The 22,838-nt window shown below is 44.7% G+C and overlaps 1 protein-coding gene across 5 annotated transcripts in view; it reads right to left on the bottom strand.

Moving 5' to 3' along the window:
• Positions 1 to 22,838, bottom strand: part of EML1 (EMAP like 1) — a 191,550-nt gene that overhangs the window by 50,622 nt on the left and 118,090 nt on the right. For all 5 annotated transcript variants that reach the window (XM_065905958.1, XM_065905956.1, XM_065905957.1 and 2 more), the window contains exon 3: positions 13,061 to 13,196. In XM_065905958.1, coding sequence (XP_065762030.1) covers positions 13,061 to 13,196 — 136 coding nt within the window. The remainder of the gene's footprint in view (positions 1 to 13,060; positions 13,197 to 22,838) is intronic.

The raw sequence follows: 22,838 nt of genomic DNA, 5'->3' as shown, positions 1-22,838 counted from the left end.
GTGCTTACTTCCTTTTGAAGAACCAGAGGAAGTAGCATGGTTGGAAGCCTGCTGTGGGATGTCTAGGGAAGACTTCCTGAAGACTGTGAATTTCTGGGAGAGAGAAAACGAGTACCTTGGATGTGCTGCAGTTACACAGTAGGCAGGAGCCTGTCCTAGGAAAAGGGGTACCCCCTCACAGTAACCCACAGGGGTGAGGGGTCAGCTAGCCAGCGCAGCGGCTGCAGCTTGATGGTCTGCTCTTGGAGCCTGGAAGCATACTACAGGCATTCTGTAAAGTTTTGTTTTTGTGTTTTTTTTTAAATGTTCATCATTAGGTCATATTTTTCCTGAGATTTCATTTATCATTCTTGTATTCTTTGCAGAGTCTAGTAGAGAAGCTTGATAAATATTTATTAAATGAAAGGATGAAATAAATGAAACAATACATGGGACTGTCACACTGACAAAGGATCACAGGGAGATGCTATCATTTAGCACCTGCTCCATGAGAAGAAAAAAAAAAGAGAAGGGTGAATGGAGGTGCTGCTCCCTGGCAGGGCTGTGTGTGTGAGGGCAGTGGCCTGGTGTGGATGCAGAGAGTCAAGGTGCCGGTGGGCGAGCACGTTAAGTCTGCAACCTGGGAGGGGACTTAGGACGGCAATGCCAGCAGGGGTTACTGAACCACGGACGCAGAGGGAATCTCCACGCCGGGAAGGAGAGGAGATGAAAATGAGGACAGCCTTTGCCTCTTGGGAAAGAGAAACTCTGGACGAGGTGGGCTGAAGAACTGCCTCTCAGGAGGCAGAGAAATCTGGAGAGACCAGAGAAGCAAGAACCCAGGGAGGACGGTTGAGGTGCTGGGGCTGTGGATGGAAGAGGGGACCTTGATGATGAAACCTCAGAGGCTCCAGTAAGCACAGAGCCAGGAGAGGGTGCACAGGACCCGAAGTTCCATCAGGAGGATACAGGAGCCCAGGAGCTCAAGACAGCAAGACTACTACCCTTGGGCTGGATACGCCTTCCTTTCTCACAATTAAATAACATAGAGTGTCCAAGAGCCTTGCACATGAGATGCTCCTGCTGTCTTCCCTTCATTCCCTTTTCCTTCTCATCTCTGCCTTCCTTCCAGCCAATTTCAGTCCTTCTTCCTCTGTAACGTCCAACCAGTCAGTAAATAATCTCTTAGCATGATTTTTAAAACTGCAGGGTGTATCGGTTTTTGCAAAAACATCTCGTTCTCTGAGTGAGCGAACATAAATAAGATGAGCATAATCACAGAGACTGGAAGACACTTTCTGCGGAGGCTCTTCGGTCACCGAGGAAACTCTGAATTGACGGCACCGTGATCTCACAGTTGGGATCCACACGGGTGTGCCTTAAGAGCAAAATGTGAATTTTTAGAACTCTCAATTTGAGGACAAGGAAATTACAGCTCTGGGGAGAGCATTACATTTCTGAAATTCAGGACTGAAGTCTAAAAATTACAGAAGCCTTTGTACTAAAGTTCAAGATCTTCCAGTGACGATAAACACCAAGCTCAGTTCACGTCTCCAGAGTGTTCTCCGCTGAGCATCTGACATGAGGCTCTCAGGCACCCCGCTCTGGCAGCTGGCAGCCTCCAGCATCACCTCTGTGGCATCCTTGTGGGAGTTCAGGGCAAGTTCATGGCAATTTGAAAGCTTGTATAAAGCACCCTTAAAGAGCTGAGACACCACGACTGTTAATCAATGATAGCAAACGTTAGCCGATTTGCTAATAATTAGCACTCAACCTAGCTCCTGGAAGATTAAGAGGGGAGATCAGTGATGAAGCGGTGGGCAGCAACAGTTCACATCTATGAAGAATTTTGCATTTCATACACACCATTGAATTTAAACCTCAAATCCCCAGGGAATGTATCATTCCTATTCTACAGACTTTATTTTCCTGGGCTCCAAGATCACTGTAGACAATGACTGCAGCCATGAAATTAAAAGACGCCTGCTCCTTGGAAGAAAAGCTACGACACCTAGAAAGCATATTAAAAAGCAGAGACATCACTTTGCTGCCAAACATCCGTATAGTCAAAGCTATGGTTTTTTCAGTAGCTATGTATGGACGTGAGAGCTGGACCATAAAGAAGGATGAATGTCGAAGAACTGATGCTTTGAACTGTGGCATTGGAGAAGACTTTTGAGAGTACCTTGGACTGCAAGGAGACCAGACAAGTCAATCCTAAAGGAAGTCAACCCTGAATATTCATTGGAAGGACTGATGGTGAAGTCGAAGCTCCAACACTTTGGCCATCTGATGCAAAGAGCTGACTTACTGGAAAGACCCTGATGCTGGGAAAGACTGAGGGCAGGAGGAGAAGAGGGCAACAGAGGATGAGATGGTCGGATGGCATCACTGACCCAATGGATGCAAGTTTGAGCAAGCTCTGGGAGACAGTGAAGGACAGGGAAGCCTGGTGTGTTGCAGTTCTCGGGGTTGCAAAGAGTCAGACGCGACCGAGCCACTGAATAACAACAACAACAGATGAGGGGAGAGCTTCAGGGTATAAAGTCAACCGGCTGCGGTCACGTGACCCCTAGCTCTCTGCTGAATCTCTTAGTTAACAGCACCTAGGGAACTCTCTGATGATCCAGTGGTTAGGGCCCTGAGTTCTCACTGCCAAGGGCCCGGGTTTAATCTCTGCTCAGAGAATTAAGATCCTATCAGCCACATGGCGAGGCCAAAAATAAACAGAGACCACCTGCAAATTATAAAACACTGCAGCACATTAGTTTTGAGGACCTGCTGAACAGAGGTGCTGAATGTCTAAAAACCCAATAAAGGTTGGCAGGGAATAGATACATGTGCACGTACGGCTGAGGTCCTTTGCTGTCCACTCGAAACTATTACAACACTGTTAATTGGCTATATTACAGCATAAAATAAAAGTTTAAAAAACCCAGCAAAGGTCAATAAGTAATAACAGCTATATGATCGAAGACTTCAGCAATGGCAGGCATCAGGTAAGACCCTCTAAGCGACTACGCTAGAAGACAGGTGAAACTACCAAAGCGTCAGCGAGGGTTACATTGGAAATCTAAGTACCCCTCACCTGGCCGTTGATTTGTTCAGTGTATAAGCATTGAGAAGACTCACAGATCTGTTTAATCTTTGTATGAGAGGCATGGAAACAAAGCAGAATAAACATGAGTGCAGTAATAAAAGCGTGGAAAATTATTTTGGTAAACTTCAATAAATTACAGAATACCCTGCGCATTAAAACAGGAAAACATTTCGGTCTGCATATATAGACTTGGGTATAATCCATCACAACCCTTTCAAGATATTTGTTATTTGCATATTTGCATTAAAATGTTAATTTTTTTTTTTAAATCTACTATTGTTGTATACTCAAGAAGAACAAGAAATTTCCTTTTGAGAGCCAAGGGCTCTTATGAATTAAAGAGGACTTGCTAGGACTCAAAGCCAAGGACAGAAAACAGAGCTTAAAGACAAGACACTTGCAGAACAAGGGCAGTGAGAAGGAGTTAATACTGTGCACACTCTGTGAGGAGCCTCCTGCAGGAACCAGCAGGGAGTAACCAAACAAGCCATGTTCCCTCAGGACAGCAAGGGGAAACCACGTTCTTTATTTTCAAAGTGGGAGAAGTCCTGGCTTGGGAGAGAACGTATAATCACACAGCACATTTTTTTAGTGCTTAAGGCAAGTTCGTCTGGTGTAGAAATGCACTAATAACACCATCATTTCTTCTTTTCCCTCCTGCCCTCGGCCCCCACTCCCAAACCCCATCCTAAGTTCTGAAAACGCAGTTGTTCTTCACACGACGCTGCAGGTGCAGTCAATGGCTTTTGCCGACTTAAACCAAATTTCAGATGTAAAACTGAATCTCTGCAGATGGAGAGTGGAGGAAAAGTGGCCATCTTTCTTCTCATGGTTAGATAGTAACTCTAAGTGTAATAAGCTACCATGACTGCTGTCTTTCTTTCATCATGCGATTTGGAACCAAGAATTGACTTTCCAAAACTTTGGGGAAAAGACCCCAAACTTTTACAATTGAAAAAAGACATGAATCTTGAGGGGAAGCTTGTACGCGTGACCAGAGATTTTCTAATGAGGTCATCTGTCATGACAGCTGGAGAGATTAACACTAGATTAGAAGAATTATCTACTTGACAAATGCAGGAAGGAAATGGCAACCACTCCAGTATTCCTGTCTGGAGAATCCCTTTGACAGAGGAGCCTGGTGGGCTACAGTCCTGGGGTCAGAAAAGAGTTGGACACGACTGAGCACGTGCTCGACAAATACTTACTTGGAATCGACTTATACTGGGCGCTGTGCTGAGCAGTGGCAAGTCAACAGGGACCAGAACTAACCTGGCTTTTGTCCTGCAAGGGTGAGGCAACTGTGACAGACTGCGGTCACACACTTCAGTAATTAAGAAAGGCTGAAGACATCATTGTAACAGCAACAACAAAAAGGTATTTTCTAAGAAGGCTGGTGGTCTTAGAGAATTTGACACATGAAAATGTTGGGTTTTTTTTTTTCTATCATATAAAGTCAACTACCTGAGCCTAGGGGGCGTCTCTGGAGGCTCAGCTGGTAAAGAATCTACCTGCAATGCAGGAGACCTGAGTTCGATCCCTGGGTCGGGAAGATCCCCTGGAGAAGGGAATGGCTACCCGCTCCAGTATTCTTGTCTGGAAAATTCCATGGACAGAGGAGGCTGGAGGGCTACAGTCCATGAGGTCGCAAAGAGTGGGACTCGACTGGGCGACTAACATTTCACAACCTGAACCCAGAGTGGGGAACTGCATCCTTTCTGATAAGAGGGTAGGTGCCAATTCATCTTCCTCTGTTCAACAGCACAATACTCCCATCTCTAATCTTGTTACAGAGATCAAACTCAGGATATGAATTTAACACACACATCTCAGTGGATCTCCATGATAAATATATTAGAAAAACAAAACAAAAACAACAACCCAAAGCAGATTTAAATCCTTAAGCACCTGGCACTGACTTCGGGGCTTTCACAAACACTGTATTGCTAATGAGTGCAGCTATTTTTCCAAAGGACTGTCAGCTGTTTGTTTGGAAACCATGGATATTTACCATACTATCTTCCAATTGGAGCAGAGCATTTTAAAAATAATGCTCTCTTTTTGTACCAGTTTTGTTCTTTTGATCTCTCTTCTCACAGCTCTGCCCTATTGTAAAGCTCTACTTAGGGGTGGAAAGAATGAGTGATTGTCTCTGTTTTGAGCCAGTGGGAATGTTATTCTATTGTCAGCTTCAGCATCCCCACTGAGCAAGGTATGACCTACAACGTCTTCCCGGATTCTCTGGCTTTTCTTCTTTGACTAATGGAAACAAAGCTTTTCCCAAGGATTCCAAATCAAGCCCCCAATCGAAGTCTTAATTGGCAACACAAAGGACAACCCCTGGGTGCTGGACAATTTCCAAAGGGGATTTTGTTCTTCAGTCCTAGGCTGAAAAAACCCGAGAAAAGAAAACAAACATATACCCATCCAGACGCCACAGACGCCCCAGTTCGTTTAATTTAGAACTCTGATTACAGAAAGTCTCTAACACGATTGTACATGTATTTTAAATGGCTTGGAGGTTATTTTACTCCTAACGGTCAGAAGGCCCAGCTTGCTTCTGTTTTCAAAACTCTCTCTCCTCAGGAGAGATCCATAGGAACTTTATCACAGAGTAACTGTTAACACACCACTGTTTGGGTTTCCAACTTCCAGATGGATGAGAATTCACATCCACGGAAGCCCATATAAGGCAAAGAAACAGAATAACTGAATCACTACGCCGTATGCCGAAAATCAAGAGTCTCAGACAGTCTAGAAAACCAGGTATTTCTAGTAGGCTGCTGAACAACAGCTTATCAAATGACTTTGACTGATCATTTTGTAAATTAGAAAGAATATTTATAGAAGGAAGGTTACTGTCTAAATGCTAATATACAGGGGCTTCCCGGGGCTCCAGTGGTTAAGACTTCACTTTTCAGTGCAGGGGTACAGATTCCATCCCGGGTCTGGGAACTAAGATCCCACATGGCCCATGGCCAAAAAGCCAGAACATAAACAACACAGGCAACATTGTAACAAGTTCAACAAGGATTTAAAGTTGGCTGATATAAAAAAAAAATCTTTCCAAAGTGCTAATACACACACATATACAGTATGCAGGCTTAGCTGCTCAGCCGTTGCTCAGCGATCCTTTGGATGGTAGCCCACCAGGCTCCTGTGTCCATGGGATTTTTCAGGTAAGAATACTGGAGCAGGTAGCCATTTCCTTCTCCAGGGGATCCTCCCGATCCAGGAATCAAACCCGAGTCTCCTGTGTCTCCTGCATTGCTGCATTCTTTACCTGCTGGGCCACTGGGGCAGCCCGTATCAAATATGATAGTTACTAATTATCCTCCCTTCCTTCTTTCCTTCCAAGATAATATTGCCGAGACTGAGCCCTGCCCATGAGCTCCTTCATAACTGGAGGAGCAGAGGACCCAGGCCTCTCTCACAGCACAGGCCTGGGTCCTGACCTGGGGGTTCAGGGCCTGCAGCCCCTTATTAATGGGCAGGTCTGTCTCAGAGTTGCAAGCTGCTGGCATCTCTGCTCAGTCACCCTCACCTCTGCCTGCTGCTCCTGTCAGCACTCTCGGGGCTTCTCAGAACATCACTGTTACTAACGAGCATCATCCACACAAGGGCACATGAGAGGGATGGTTTCCAAAGAGTAATTATATGAAGCACTGTTTTTTTATAAGGAGATGCAAGCACTGACCTGGAAATCTTTGCAAGAATCAGCCCATCACAGTGAAAGGAGTGTGAGCTCTGGCGCCAGACAGACCTGGGTTTGAGCCCACGTTCTCTCCACTCGATCCCAGCCCAGTTACTTCACTTCTCTGAGCCTCAGTTTACCCACTGGCAAAACAGGGATAACAACACGCCCCTTGGAAGGTTGTTTTGAGTATAAGTGATAATGGCATTAAAAGCTTGGTGCTTTGTAGGTTTTTATTATATTATCATCAAAAATGATTTCTGTCATCATCACTGATTTAAAGAGGGGCTGAAATACCACTGTGCCTCTATCTTTGTGAAAAAGTAGACAGTGTATTAAAAAGGAGAGATATCACTTTGCTGACTTTGATCATAGTCAAAGCTATGGCTTATCTAGTAGTCATGTATGGATGTGAAAGGTGGACCATAAAGAAGGCTGAGCACCAAAGAATTGATGCTTTCAAACTGTGATGCTGGAGAAGACTCTTGAGCATCCCTTGGACTGCAAGGAGATTGCACCAGTCATCCTAAAGGAAATCAACTCTGAATATTCACTGGAAGAACTGATCCTGAAGCTGAAGCTCTAATACTTTGGCCACATGATACAAAGAGCCAACTCACTGAAATACACCCTGATGCTGGGAAAGATTAAGGGTAAGAGAAGGGGGTGACAGAGGATGAGATGGTGGGATGGTATCACTGACTCAATGGACATGAGTTTGAGCAGGTTCCGGAAGATAGTGGAAGACAGAGAAGCCTGATGTGCTTCAGTCCATGGGGTTGCAAAGAGCTGGACATGACTGAGTGACTGAACAAAAACAAGTCAATCAGATTCTGCAGCAGAGTACTCGTTATTGTGGATCAAACGCAGAGGTTTCTACAAAAACAAAGTGCAAGAATACTTGACATAAGCGCTCATGAAATGAACTGAAAGCTAGAAATTTAATCTGCATTTCAAATTTTACTTTTATCATATTTTGCTCTAAAAATTTTTTTTATTTTACTGAAACTCCAAATACATAAAGAGATATCAATTATAAAAGTGAAATTTTCAAGAACAAAGACAAAGAATCTCATTTTTCATTAATTATTTGCTACTTTAAAAAGTCAACCTTGAAATTAAACAACTCACTCTTAAACAGCCAAAGGGTTAAAGAAAAAAATCACAAGAGAATTTAGAAAATATCTAGAGACAAATGAAAACAAACAAAAAAGATTCTAAAACTTGTGGGATGCAGAGAGCAGTACTGAGAGAGAAGTTTACAGCTATGAAAACACAGAAAGATCTCAAATCAGCAAATTAACTTTACTTCTACTTCTCAAGGAAGTAGGAAAAAACAACAATAAATAAAACCAAAAGTTAGCAGAGGGAAAGTAAAAATAGAGATTATAGCAGAGATAAGCAAAATAGAGAAAAGAAAAACAATAGAAAAAATCAAGAAACCAAGAGTTGATTTTTTAAAAAGACCAATAAAAGTGCTAACTCCTCCATTAAATTAGAAAAAAAGAGAAGACTGAAATAACTCAAATGAGAAACAAAAGAGAATATTACAACCAATGTCACAGAAATAAAAAGGATTATGAGACTATTATGAATAAGCAATGCATTCGAACCGTGGTGCACTAGAGAAGACTCTTGAGAGTCCCTTGAATGGCAAGGAGATCAAACTAGTCAATCCTAAAGGAAATCAACTCTGAATATTCATTGGAAGGGTTGATGCTGAAGCTCCAATACTTTGGCCAATACTTTCTTCTGATGTGAAGAGCTGACTCATTGGAAAAGACCCTGATGCTGGGAAAGGCTGAAAGAGGAAGGAGTGGAAGGCAGCAGCAAATGAGATGGTGGGATGCTATTACCAGTTCAACAGACACGAGTTTGAGCAAACTCCAGGAGACAGTGAAGGACAGGGAAACCTGGTATGCTGCAGTTCACAGGGTCACAAAGAGTAGGACCTGAATGAGCGAGCGAGCAACAACTACCAAACTGAATTTAACAGCACATTCAAAGGATTATACACCACGAGCAAGTGGGTTTTCCACCTGGAATGCAAGGACCATTCAATGTAAGAAAATTAATACAATACACCACAGTAAGAGAATGAGACAAAAATCACGCCATCATCTCAACTGATGCAGAAAAACCACTTGACAAAATTGAACACCCTTCATAATAAAAACACTCAACCAGATAGGAAGAGAAGAAAACTACCTCATCATAGAGAGAGAGAGAAGTTGCTCAGTCGTGTCTGACTCTTTGCAACCCCGTGGACTGTAGCCCACCAGGCTCCTCTGTCCAGGGGATTCTCTAGGCAAGAATACTGGAGTGGGTTGCCATTTCCGTCTCCAGGGGATCTTCCTGACCCAGGGACCGAACCCAGGTCTCCCGCATTGCAGGCAGATGCTTTATCCTCTGAGCCACCAGGGAAGCCACCTCATCATAGTAAAAGTCAAAAAGTAAAAATGAAAAGCCCACAATGAGCATCATACTTAGTGGTGAAAGATTGAAAGCTTCTCCTCTAGCGTCAGGGATAAGGCAGGGATACTCCCTCTCACCACTACTATTGAACATGGTACTGGAAGTTCAAGCCAGAGCAGTTAAACATGAAAAAGAAGTAAAAGGCATCCAAAGTTGGAAAAAAGAAAGCAAAATCATGTTTGCAGATGACATGATTTTATATGTAGAAAACCCTAAAGACTCCACAAAAAACTGTTAACAACTAATAAACAATTTCACTAAAGTTACTGAGTACAAGAAACAAAATGCAAAAATCAGTTCCATTTCTATCCACTAACAATGACCAATCTAAAAAGGCAATTAACAACCCCATTTATGACAGCTTCGAAAATGACAAAGTACTTAGGAATAAACTTAACCAAGAAGTTGAAAGACTTATAGACAGAAAACTAAATACTGCTGAAAAAAAATCAAAGAAGATACAAAGAAATGGAAAGTCATCCTCCGTGGGATTGGAAGACTTAATATGTTAAAATGTCCATACTACCCAAAATGATTTACAGATTCAATACAGTCCCTATCAAAATACCAATGGCTTCTTTTGTAGAAAAAAATCCTAAAATTCATACGAAACCCCAAGGGATCCGAAGAGCCAAAACAATCTTGAAAAAGGAGAATAAAACTGGAAGACTCACATTTCCTGATTTCAAAACATACTACAAAGTAACAGTAATCAAGACAGCGTGGTACTGGAATAAAGATAGATGTTGTCATTGTTTTAGCTGCTGAATTGTGTCAGACTCATTTGTGACCCCAATGGGTTGTAGACCGCCAAGCTCCTCAAATGTAAAATGGTGCAATCATTAAGGAAAACACTATGAGAGTTTCTCAAAAAGTTAAAAATTGAATTATTAAGTTGGTGCAGACATAATTGCAGTTTCAGACTGTGAATTTTACATCGTTACAACTAGGCTCAATCGCGTCTTTATTAATCAAAACAGGAACCAGTGCAATCAACGCATTTTTGCCAATAAGAAATAAGTTTGTTTAGTCCTGCCGTGTAAAAACCCATGCTTTGGGATTTGAGGAACTCTTGGAAAGCATTTTCTGCCTCCTGCTGGTTGTGGAAGTGTTTTCCCTGCAAAAAGTTGTTGAAATGCTTGAAGAAGAGGTAGTCAGTTGGTGAGAGGTCAGGTGAATATGGCAGATGAGGCAAAACTTTGTAGACCATTTTGTTCAACTTTCGGAGCACTGGTGGTGTAACCTGTGGTTGTGTACTGTCGTGGAAAAGAACTGGGTCCATTCTGCTGACCAACGCTGGCTGCAGCCACTGCAGTTTTCGGCGCCTCTCATGGATTTGCCGAGCACAGTTTCAGATGCAATGGTTTCACCAGGATTCACAAAGTTGTAGTGGATCTGACGGGCAGCAGACCGCCAAACAGTGACTGTGACTTTTTTTGGTGCAGGTTTGGTTTTAGGAAGTGTTTTGGGGTTTCTTCTCAGTTCAACCACTGAGCTGGTCATTGCCTGTTGTATAAAATCTACTTTTCATTGCAAGTCACAATCTGAGAAGTGGTTCGCTCTTGTATAGAAGAGAAGACAACATTTCAAAATGATGAATTTTTTTACTTTTGGACAGCTCATGAGGCACCGACCTATTGAGCATTTTTACCTTTCCAATTTGCCTCAAATGCCAAATGACCGAAGAACGGTTGACTTTTGAGTTCTTGGGCAACTTCTCATGCAGTTTTAAAAGGATCAGCTTAGATGATCCTCTCAGTTGGTTATTGTCAACTTCCGATGGCTGGTCACTGCATCCCTCATCTTCAAGGCTCTCATCTCCTTTGCAAAACTTCTTGAACCACCATTGCACTGTACATTTGTTAGCAGTTCTTGGGCCAAATGCAGTGTTGATGTTCTGAGTTGTCTCCACTGCTTAGTGACCCATTTCGAACTCGAATAAGAAAATTGCTTGAATTTGCTTTTTGTCTAATATCATTTCCCTAGTCTAAAATAAATATAAAATAAACATCAAGTAATAAGTCATTATCAAAAAACATACAGCAAGAAATGGTCATTAAAATGATATATAACATAACCACATTTATTTAAGAATGTATTCCAATATTAAATGGCCAAGTTCAGAATGCAAAACTGCAATTACTTTTGTACCAACCTAAAACCAAATGATTTAACAATCCACTTTGGGGTATATACCCCCCAAAAGTTCAGAGCAGAATCTCACATGTCTGTACACCTACATTCACTGCAGTTATTATTCCAATAGCCAAGAGGTGGAAGCAACCCAAATGTCCATCAACATGAATGGATGAAGAAAAGGTGGTAAATATATGTACAACAGAATGTTATGCAGCCTTAAAAAAGAAGGAAACCCTGTCACAAGCTACAATGTGAATGAACTTGGAGGATATTATGTTAGGTGAAATAAATCAATCACAAAAGGATGGATACTGTGTGATTCCACTCATATGGAATATCTGATGTCAAAATCATAGAAACGGAAAGGAAAAGCATGATCACCAAGGGCTCTGGGGAGGACTTCCTGCTTAAGGGGTATAGTTTCAGTTTTGCAACATGAGAAAGTTCTGGAGATCCGCAGCAAAACAACGAGAATATACTTGACACTGCTGAACTGTACACTAAAAAAGGCTAAGGCGGTAAATTTAACGTGATGCGATTTTTTTTTTGCCACAATGAAAAAAAAAAGAAAGGAAGAAATGGTAACAGATGGCAACCTGAAACTTAAAAAAAGTCAGAATTGTCAGCCTTATAACATCTAGATGAATAAAAGACAGTCTATATCTATTGGTGCCGGTTAGAATCCAGGAGGTCATTTCATGTTGGTTATAAAAAAAATGATTCAATTAAGTAATAAAAAGGTATGAAATGAGGCCAAGAATTTCATTTTAAAGTTCAAAAAGCCCTGCAAAATCAATTTTCTCAAAATTCACAAACAATAAGTACGTAGAGCTCTATCTGATGAAACACCATGCAAATCTGCTCAATGAAGAGTCTATGTAGAAACACTATGTATCTGAAAGATGTGATGGGATCGCTGTATTTTCATTCTGAGTCACAATGCAGCCTCAAATCCACTCTCATCAACTCACCGGGACCCCAGCGCATGGCAGGGCACACTGACTCTGAATCCCCAGCACCCACAAAGCAGGGAGCATTTTAACGAACGCTACAAGTTCTTAGAACAAGCTCATGAGGTTAGAAGAATTTCTTTAAGACTGTCTGTGCCATATGACCATCAGGTGTTTCATTTTTTACAGCATAAAAATTTGGGAAAGTAGGCTGGCATATAAAATCTGTAATTTTAATATGACAATTATGAAATTATAAAAAAGTTAAGAGCAACCCACGCTCTATCTGACAAACATCATCTGAAACTCCACTGTTAAGTGCCATCCAAATTTTACTGACAAAAATTTACGCTCAGTACAGCAATCTGAATTTTGCTCTAGTCCAAGCCCTTGGGACCTGTGATCAGCATATTCATTTTCTGTATAGGTTATACTCCCACTTGTTTTTTTAAATTTTTTTTATTAAAAGTGACGTTTAAGTAAAAACACCAAATGGTACACTGTGGCTTTAGTGAATGAGATTTCAGATTATGTGATTAAATCTAAAAAAAACAAAAAAAGCAGAATAACAAATCAACATGGTTTCTGTTTTGGCAACACACCAATATTGTGCTTTGACAAGCTTTAACTCAAAGGAGACATATTGAAGTGTCACACAGAAGACTAATACTTATTTTGGCATCTGGGTAGCAGCGGCTTTCACCGACGGCACCTCTTGCCTACCTTTTGGTTGTGGCAGGCGCAGCGGCTTCTCTCCTGGCCCCCGGCGGGGCTGGCAGGGAGCCGCTGGCTTTCTTTGGTACCACAGCGCCGTTGTTGACGGTGGTTCTTAAAGGCAAGGTCTGCACCAGTGGTCTTGCTGGAAGACAAGCAGAAATGGCAGTTAGAACTTTTCCCTCTTCAAGGGAACTTTACAGGACGATAATGTAGAAAGAGAAAGGGCATCCGTTTCAAAATGCCAGCAGAGTGGACACAGGTACAAAGACAACTTTGAAACAACAAACCCAACCTCTCAGAAGGGACCACTCAGGAGGGACCTACGTGTAACCTGTAAAACTACAAAATTTCTAGATGAAAACACAGGAGTAGAATCTGTGTGACCTTGAGTCTGGTGATGAGTGTTTAGATATAACACCAAAAGCACATCCATGAGAGAAGAAAAATTAATAGCTTAGGCCTCATTAAAATGAAAAAAAAAAAACAACATAAAAACTTTTGCTCTATGAAAGACATCATTAAGAGGATGAAAAGACAATTCCTAGACCGGGGGAAAATATTTGCAAGTCACATATCTGATGAAGGACAGAATAGGAAAAGAACTCTTAAAATTCAACAGAAAGAAAATGAATAGCCCAATTAAAAAAAATGGGCAAAAGATCTGAACAGACACCTCACCAAAGAATATATACAGATGGCAAATAAGCATATGAAAAGATGCTCAACATCTTTTGTCATTAGGGAAATGCAAATGAAGACAATAATGAGATATGTCTATTCCACCTATCAGGATGGCCAAAGTCCAGGACACAGACTACATACGAACTGCTGGCTAGGAGGCAGAGCAACAGGAACTCTTCTTTGGAGCTGGTGGGAATGCAAAATGGGGCAGCCACTTCGGAAGGCAGTCTGCCAGTCCTTACTAAACTAAGGCTTATAGATTTTACCATCGTGGTTGTTGCTTAGTTGCCAAATCGTGTCTGACTCCTGCCACCCCATGGGCTGTAGCCCACCTGGCTCCTCTGTTCATGAGACTTCCCAGGCAAGAATACTGGAGTGGGTTTGCCTTCTCCAGGGGATCTTCCTGACCCAGGGATCGAAGCCATGTCTCCTGCGTTGGCAGGCAGATTCTTTGCCACTGAGACACCTGGGAGGCCCCAAATTTTACCACAGGATCCAATAATCGTGCTGGACACTAAGTATTTACCCAACTGATTTGCAAACTTATGCCTGCACAAAACCTGCATTTAATATTTGCTGCTGTTCAGTTGCTAAGTCATGTCTAACTCTTTGCGATCCCATGGATTGCAGTATGCCAGGCTTCCCTGTCCTTCACTATCTCCTGGAATTTGCTCAAGCTCATGTCCATTGAGTTGGTGATGCCATAAAGCTGTCAAAAACTGGAGGCAACCAAGAAGTCCTTCAGTGGGTGAGGGGTAAACAAACTGGCCCATGCAGGCAACGGAATGGGATTCAGTGATAACAGGAATCAACCAATCCACGCAACCATGGATGAATCTTAAATCCAAATTGCCAAGTGCGAGGAGCTAGTCTGACAGGCTATACACTGTATGATTTCGTTTAGAATGACACTTTATAAAAAGTTAAACTATAGAGACAGAAAGTGGATCAGCAGTTGCCAGAGAGTGGAGATGGTATGACTGGGTGAAACACAGAGGTTCTCTGGGGTGGCAAGGCTACTCTGCACGATACCATAATGGTGGCAGGATGACACTGCACAGCTGTCAAACCCACAGATCCTTTTACTTTATTAAGAGTGAACCCTGATATATGCAAATAACGGCCAATTAGGAGGTGGGGGAACCCCATGATGGAATACAGATTGAGACAGAAGACTCTAACCAACCATGTTAGAAATACACAATACAACCTCACGGAAAGGGGTGGAGAGGAAAGGGGCCAACAGAGGAATTTTGGGAGCGAGTAGAAACTGGAAGACTACAAAAGGAACTGCATATAAGTACTGCATTCCAATAATAGTCGGTAAACTTGTATCCCATGGGGCCATGGGTGAACAATTCTGAAACCACGATGCATGGACATGAGAACTGAACAACTGGTAGATGCACCAGAGGATGGAAGGAACCAGCTTCCGGCTATTGGAGAGGAAGGTGACAGACCTGTAAGAGGGGAGGGCTAGAATGACCCAGGTGGAATGGAGCAGAGGAGGAGGCAGGAGTGTGTGAACCTAGCTAAACAAAGACAGAGACACACAGGTCCGCAATAACAGGTAAGCCTGCATAGACATCTATTTCCTAGCTCTGTCTGCTGAGAGACCCGGGGCCCAAGCCTTGGTTTCTAATCCCACTCTGCAACAAAAGGAACCAGGGACCGTTGGGGAAATGCCCCAAACTAGGGCTAGGACAGGGAATATCCAAGATGAGCCTGGAGCATCTTTTGGCACCAGAAAGTAAAGAAGTGTTCACCAAACCCACACTGATGGGGCGGAGCTGGGTTATACCCCAGACTATCAAATCAACACCCACAGGTTCACACTGACACAGATAGCTGATGCAGTAAACACACGAGGAGCGCTCATCTGCAGGCAGAGAAGTTTCAAATAGTTTATGTGGATACTTTGTCCTTCAGACAGTGGAGCATATTCTCTGCCCCTGAAGTGTGGGCTGTGCACACGGACTTCCTCCTAAACCACGCCGCGCGGAGGTGCGACGAGGGGGAGAAACCGGACAGACACGCCTCGGCCAGGGGACCGAGGTGGACACCACTGCGGCAAGTCACGCAGACAGCACGCACCCCTGGGAGGTGGGACGAGAGCAGCGCTGTTCCTCTGCGGTCTTCCTCCCTAAGCCCGCCCCGAGGCTAATCAGGAAACAGGCATCAGACAAACCCAAACTGAAGGACAGCACTCTGCACAACGGTCAAGGTTAAACAAGAACAGGGAAAACCTGACAAACTGCCAGTCCACGGGGCCCAAGAAGGCACGATGACTAAATATAATCCCAGATGGGATCCTGAGACCAAAAAAGGACCTAAGGGATAAACTAAGGCTATCTGGATAAAGTATGCCCCTTGACTGATCATCATGTATCAATACCGTTCCGTCAGTTGTGACAAACATTCTAATGTAAAATCTTAACAATAGGCGAAACTGGGTGCGGGGGTATACAGAAACTCTGTACTCTGTTTGCAACTTTTCTGTAAATCTAAAACTATTCTAAAATTAAAAGTTTATTTTAAGGTGCTAGCAGAATTTATTTTGTTCATCCCCAAGTTAAATCTGCCTCAGAGGAGGCCCTTAAAAATACTACCAATGACAAAAACTGCCTAGAGTGCCAAAATTTCAATACACTGAAACTTTTCAGTCCTGAAAGCTGAGGGCCAGCCCACCTTCTTCTTTTTTTTTAATTGTGAAAGAGCGTTTAAAAAACCACAGTCAGGCTCCTCTGGCCACAGCAGGACATCCTTCTCCATCTACTCCAAGCTTTCTCTCTCCTCATTCTCTGAGTCCCTGCTCCAGCCAGGGGCCCTAGCCCAGTGCTTGGAGCAAATATTCCTCAAGGAAAACACCACAGCTCCAAAACGGAGATTCTAAATCTTTCCTCGCACACACAGTCTGCTCCCACGCTGATGTCCACTCTCTGCCAGGACAGAACCTTCTCCAGAAGCGATGCCATCCTCGCCTCAGCTCCACCTCCTCTCTCTACTTCACCTACCGTTTCAGTCTCCACTTTGTCGGTCTTTTTAAAATATATGTACTGTGCTGGTGTCTTCCCTGAGATTCACATTCACCCAGAACCTCAGAATGTGACCTTATTAGGAAATAGGATCTTTGAGGCCCTGCTGCCTGCTGCTGCTGAATCTCTCAGTTGTTTGATTCTTTTGTGACCCCATGGACTGTAGCCCACCAGGCTCCTCTGTCCATGGGATTCTTCAGGCAAGAATACTGGGGTGGTTGCCATTTCCTTCTCCAGGGGATCTTCCCGACCCAGGGATCAAACCTGCATTACATGCAGATTCTTTACCACCAGTGCCACCTGGGAAACCCCAATACAGTTGGTTAAGGTGAGGCCACACTGGATTTGGGTGGGCCCTAAATCCAATGACTCATGTCCTTATAAGAAGCCCGCGTGTATATATGAACATTCAATGGAATATTATTCAGTCATAAAAAAGAATGAAATCATGCCATCTGCAGCACCATGGACGGAGCTAGAGATGATCATACTAAGCGAAGTAAGTCAGACGAGAATGACAAATGTCAGGTGATATCACTTAGATGAGGAATCTAAAATACGATACAGATGAACTTATCTACAAAACAGAAACAGGCCTACGGACACTGAGAACAGACTGGTGGTTGACAAAGGGTGGGGGGAGGGGGGATGGAACGGGAGCCTGGGATCAGCAGATGCGAGCTGTTATGTATAGAATGGATAAGCAACAGGGTCCTACTGCATAGCACAGGAAACTGTATTCAACATCCTGTGACAAAGCATAGTGGAAAAAAAATATATATGAGAAAGAAAGTATATATAAAGAACTGAGTCACTTTGCTGAACAGCAGAGACTAAGACAACACTAAATCAACTACACTTCAGTAAGATCCATTGGGGGAAAACAAAGACGCCCATGTGAAGGTGCATGAGGAGCTCACCGCGTTGAGACGGATGCAGAGACTGGAGTGATGCACCCTCCAGCCGAGGCGGGCCAGCGGCCACAGAAGGCAGGCACCATGCATGGAGCAGGCTCCCCTCGGAGCTGCCAGGAGGAACAACTCTGCCAGCACCCTGAGGTCAGCCCAGCGATACTCGCTTCAGACATCTGGTCTCCAGAACTGTCAGGGAATCCACTTCTGTTTGTAGTCATTCGCTACAGAGGCCCTAGGGAGTGACTACGGCACGCATATCAGCGTGCCGGGCGTCTGACTTTCATTCCGCTATCACCGTCTCTCTGCAGAGGCTCCCCCAGCGCAACCCCTAAAACCGAGGGCTGGCCTCCCACTGCATGTGGCGGCTCTGTCCCGGCAAATCTCCTTTAAAAAAAACCCCTTGTCATGACACCCCTCATGGATGGTCTCTAACGGCTCCTTACAGTCCGCTGCATCACGTGTCAGGTCGTCAGAACCAACCAAAGCGCAAAAGCTGAAGCCATGATGGCAGCTCTGAGTGCCGGACATCAGACAGAGTAGTAACAACCTAAAATGCGTCATCCCATCCAGTGGGAGCCACACGTGTGCTCCGGCTCCACTGCACACCCAGGCCTGGGGGAGGGACGAGAGGACACTGTCCCCTGACCCCCAGGCCCATGCGCCTCCGGGCCGCTCTCCATCATTTCACTCTTCTATAATCTCAGGGATCACAGCTCACTCTTCACCAGATTTTTTGTCTTCCTTTCTTTTTTAAATTATGAAAGTATGATCATACATTTACAGGAGACTTGGAATACAGAACAAAGTTACATACATGTTCCGCTATGAAAGTGAAAGTCAAAGTCGCTCAGTCGTGTCTGACTCTTTGCGATCCCATGGACTATACATGGAATTCTCCAGGCCAGAATACTGGAATAGGTAGCCTTTCCCTTCCCCAGGGGATCTTCCCAACCCAGGGATCGAGCCCAGGTCTCCCACATTGCAGGTGGATTCTTTAACAGCTGAGCCACAAGGGAAGCCCAAGAATACTGGAGTGGGTAGCCCATCCCTTCTCCAGCGGATCTTCTCGACCCAGGAATCAAACTGGGGTCTCCTATATTGCAGGCGAATTCTTTACCAACTGACCTAGGAGGGAAGCCCATAGCTCCGCTATATATTACAATTATTTTTTTAAGTAGATATGTCAAAATTTTTAGCTGGGGTTTCAATATCAAATTCTCAAAAATTAATAGGATGAATATACAGAAAAGTAGGAGGAGATAGTAGACCTGATGTGAGAACTGGACCATAAAGAATACTGAGCACTGAAGAACTGATGTCTTCAAACTGTGGTGCAGGAGAAGACTCCTGAGAGTCCCTTGGGCAGCAGGGAGATCAAACCATTCAATCCTAGAGGAAATCAACCCTGAATATTCACTGGAAGGACTGAAGCTGAAACTCCAATACTCTGGGCATTTGATGCAAAGAGCTGAATCACTGGAAAAGACCCCGATGCTGGGAAAGATTAAGGGCAGGAGAAGAAGAAGACTGAGGATGAGATGGTTGGATGGCATCACTGACTCAATGAACATGAATTTGAGCAAACTCTAGGAGATAGTGAAGGACAGGGAAGCCTGGCGTGCTGCAGTCCATGGGGTCGCAGAGAGGCGGTCACGACTGAGCGACTGAACAGCAATGGTAGACCTGAAAATCACCATGAAACAATTCAACATGACTAAGATCTATACAATTTTCACACAGCAGTCAAATACAAATTCTATTCAAGTTCCCACAGACTATAAACTAGGAGACCCTAGAACAAATCCAGGGACATAAAACACAGTGCAAAAATCTCTTGGTCTAAAGGTACTGAAATCATACAGAGTCTGTTCTCTTATCACCATCCCCACCCGGTTTTCTTTTTCCCACCAGGTGCCCAGACTCGTTACTATCTGGGCCTCCTCCCTCCACCCACAACAAGCAAACCCACCTCACTCCCACCCCAAGCTTGTTTCTGTGAAGCAGAATCCCGTGGAGTTAAAATGCAGCTCACCAGCTCCATTCAAGGTCCGGGGCAGGGCCTGTGACCCTGCACTTCTAACCAGCCTGCAGCTGGTGCTGCTGCTGCTCTGGGGACCGCACTCAGCACCACCGGTCTGCGCCAACCTCCAGCCGGGGAGGGCCTCTCCTCGCCAGCCCTGCCAGCCCTAGTGGCCCCGGCTCTGTGGCACACCAGTCTATATTTCGCAACTTAGTGCTTCGTTACAGGCTGCTGTTTCAGGCGGGCTAGTCTCACTTACATCCGGTTAGGGAGGGTGAGACATTCGTGCTGGGAGGGGGTGCCACCTAGATCCCTCTCTGCGTGCTTGAGGAGTGGGCTGGACTCCACAGCGGGCCCCATCACGTGCCCATGGGGCCGCGGGCTGGCAGGTAACTGGACCCAGGGGGCAGGGCCACAGCCCACCTGGGGACCAGCCTGGAAGGAGTCAGGGGTACAGCCTCTGACCTCGCTCTCCCTCCCTCCAGAACACACTGGGGATATTGCTGCTCAAACCTCACTGGAGCTGAGGGCAAGCGGCTGAAAGGTGTGGCCCATACAGCCCCTGGGGGCAGAGAGCTGGCTGGAGGAGGGTAAACAAAGGACGTGGTGGGGCTGATGGACGATGGCTGGGACCCTGCTCCTCTCCAGCATCTAAGCCAGGACGTGCCTCCCACACACTTAGGTGCCCGCCAAGCCAGGCTGGGTGCCCCCCGGGCTCCCACAGCCCCTGCCTTGTGCCATCTTCACACTGTCCATTCCCGTCCACCCCATCACCTGCGGGCTACACGAAGGCAGCATCTGCTACGATGCTGACATGGAAGGTGTTCCATGCGCATCTGTTGATCAGACTGCACTAAATTTCAAGAACAAAGATTCTGCTTCCAAGAAAAGGACTTGTGTGGCCCTTTCTGACTCTTTTTTGGCTGCAACACAAGGCTAGTGGGATCCCTAGTTCCCTGACCAGGGATCGAACCACACCCCCTGCAGTGGAAGTGCAGCATCTCAACCACTGGATTGCCGAGGAAATCCCCTCTGAGTCACTGTTTTTAATTTTTCCTTGAGTCATAATTTCAAAATTCAGTCTCATAATAATTGAGTACTGTTCTTCTCCCCAAAAAGGAGATGGGATTTTTTAAAAGCCCATAAAAAGAACATCAATTGCATGCAGCAGGCCTTCTCAGAGGGCATAATAAACCTCACACATTAAACTGTAATAGAGCAGTATCAAAAGCAAACAGAATTGTTAAAGCTGTAATGAGAAATCATAAAAGGAAAACAGTGGCTATGGAGAGGAAAGCGGCTTCCCTGGTGGCTCAGATGGTAAAAAGAATCTGCCTGCAACGCAGGAGACTGGGTTTGATCCCTGGGTCGGGAAGATCCGCTGGAGCAGGGAATGGCTACCCACTCCGGTACTCTGGCCAGGAGAATTTCTTGGACAGAGGTCCCTGATGGGCTACAGTTCAAAGGGTCATAAAGAGTCAGACATGAATAAGAGACTAACGTTTTTTTAGTGTGTGTGTGTGTGTGTGTGTGTGTGTGTGTGTGTGTGTGTGTGTGTGTAGAGGAGGGGAAAAGAAGGAAGGAGAGGGAATGGTGGTCCCTGCTGGAGTGATATGAGGTTGGAAAGAGTCCCGACTTTGACAAGATCCAATCACTGCTACATCCCTGTCCATACTGTGCTCAGCCTGTGTCACCACTGACTTCTTGAATAGCATCACAACGACACCAATATGTTTGCTAAATACCTATTCTGCACAGAACATCACATGAGATGTCTTTCATGTTTCCATATCTAAACATGATTAGCCACTCAAGGAAAAAATATTGCTGCCATAAAGAAAAGTTTTGAAGAAAAGCGTATTTCCTAACGTCCAATCTGAACAGGTACCAGCCTGGATCATGAGAATGGCAAGACACAAGAGCAGCTATGATAAGTCATTTTCAGACAAGTGATCTTGAAAACTGCAGAAGAGAAATAGCACCAGGGAAGGAAGATTCAAACACAATTTCCAGCTCATCGGGTGCTAAGATAAATGGATTGCGGGCTTCGAGATGACACTGAGATATGAGACAGTCTTCTGGTTCAGGAAAGCTTTTTAAAAAATAATTATTTCCAGGCAGTGCAGTGGTAAAACATCCACCTGCCAATGCAGGAGACACAAGAGACCCAGGCTCGATCTCTGGGTTGGAAAGATCCCCTGGAGTAGGAAATGACAACCCACTCTGGTATTCTGGCCTGGGAAATCCCAAGGACAGAGGAGCCTGGTGGGCTACAGTTCATGGGACTGCAAAGAGTCGGACATGACTGAGCACGTACACACACATACATTTAATTGTTTTCAGGGGCAAAACATAGACAAACAGTCCCTTGGCTGCACCGAGATGATGAAATGCTCTAGTTTGGATACCAGGGTGCAACCTAGTATCCTGAATGCTGTGTGAGAAGAACTAAATGTGGGATTTCAGTTATGATCAAAGCTGCCTGAGGCAGAGGAAGGTCCAGTGAGTGTCCACTCTGTATCCTGCACAAACAGGCAGGGGGCGAGGAAGACCCCCAGATAGTTCTCATCGCCCAAATAGCCACTCTTTTACTGGTGTCCAGGTTGAGTCGTGGGAGGAGAGGACAGAAGGAGATCAGGTCTGGGAGACGGGGCCAGGGTGTGAGGTCCAGAGTGTCCCACGTTGGCAGTGTGACCGCAGGCAAGACCCCCTGGGACCTGCTTCCCTAGTCCACACGGTAATGACTTCACAAATGCTCGAAGGGTCATTCGTCCTGCTCTGAAATCTAGGACCCTGATTTTATGTGAGAAGAGTGCTCAGGAAAGAAACACCCGAGTTTCTATGTGACTTTACCATGCTGTGTAAGTTCTCTTAGATCCACTAACCCATTGGAAGTGAAGGAGAGGAGCCAGCAGGCTGAAGTGGACAGGCCCTGCAGCGAGCAGACGCAGTCACATACAGAGTGTTTATGATCTGTCTGCGTGCGTGCTACTTCATATAAGCTCCCCACAAACTACCCTTGAGTCAACTTCCCTACAAAATGACTCCAGACTGTGGGAACTGAAAATCTGTAACAAAGGTATTCAGAATCTCCGGTCTAAAGCATTCACAAGTATGCTTGAAATGAAAAAGTA

This window comes from Muntiacus reevesi, chromosome 15 (assembly GCF_963930625.1).
Source record: "Muntiacus reevesi chromosome 15, mMunRee1.1, whole genome shotgun sequence".
Classification (NCBI taxonomy): Eukaryota; Metazoa; Chordata; class Mammalia; order Artiodactyla; family Cervidae; genus Muntiacus; species Muntiacus reevesi.
The sequence above is the reverse complement of the archived record's forward strand: the minus strand, read 5'-3'. Positions and strand labels throughout refer to the sequence as shown.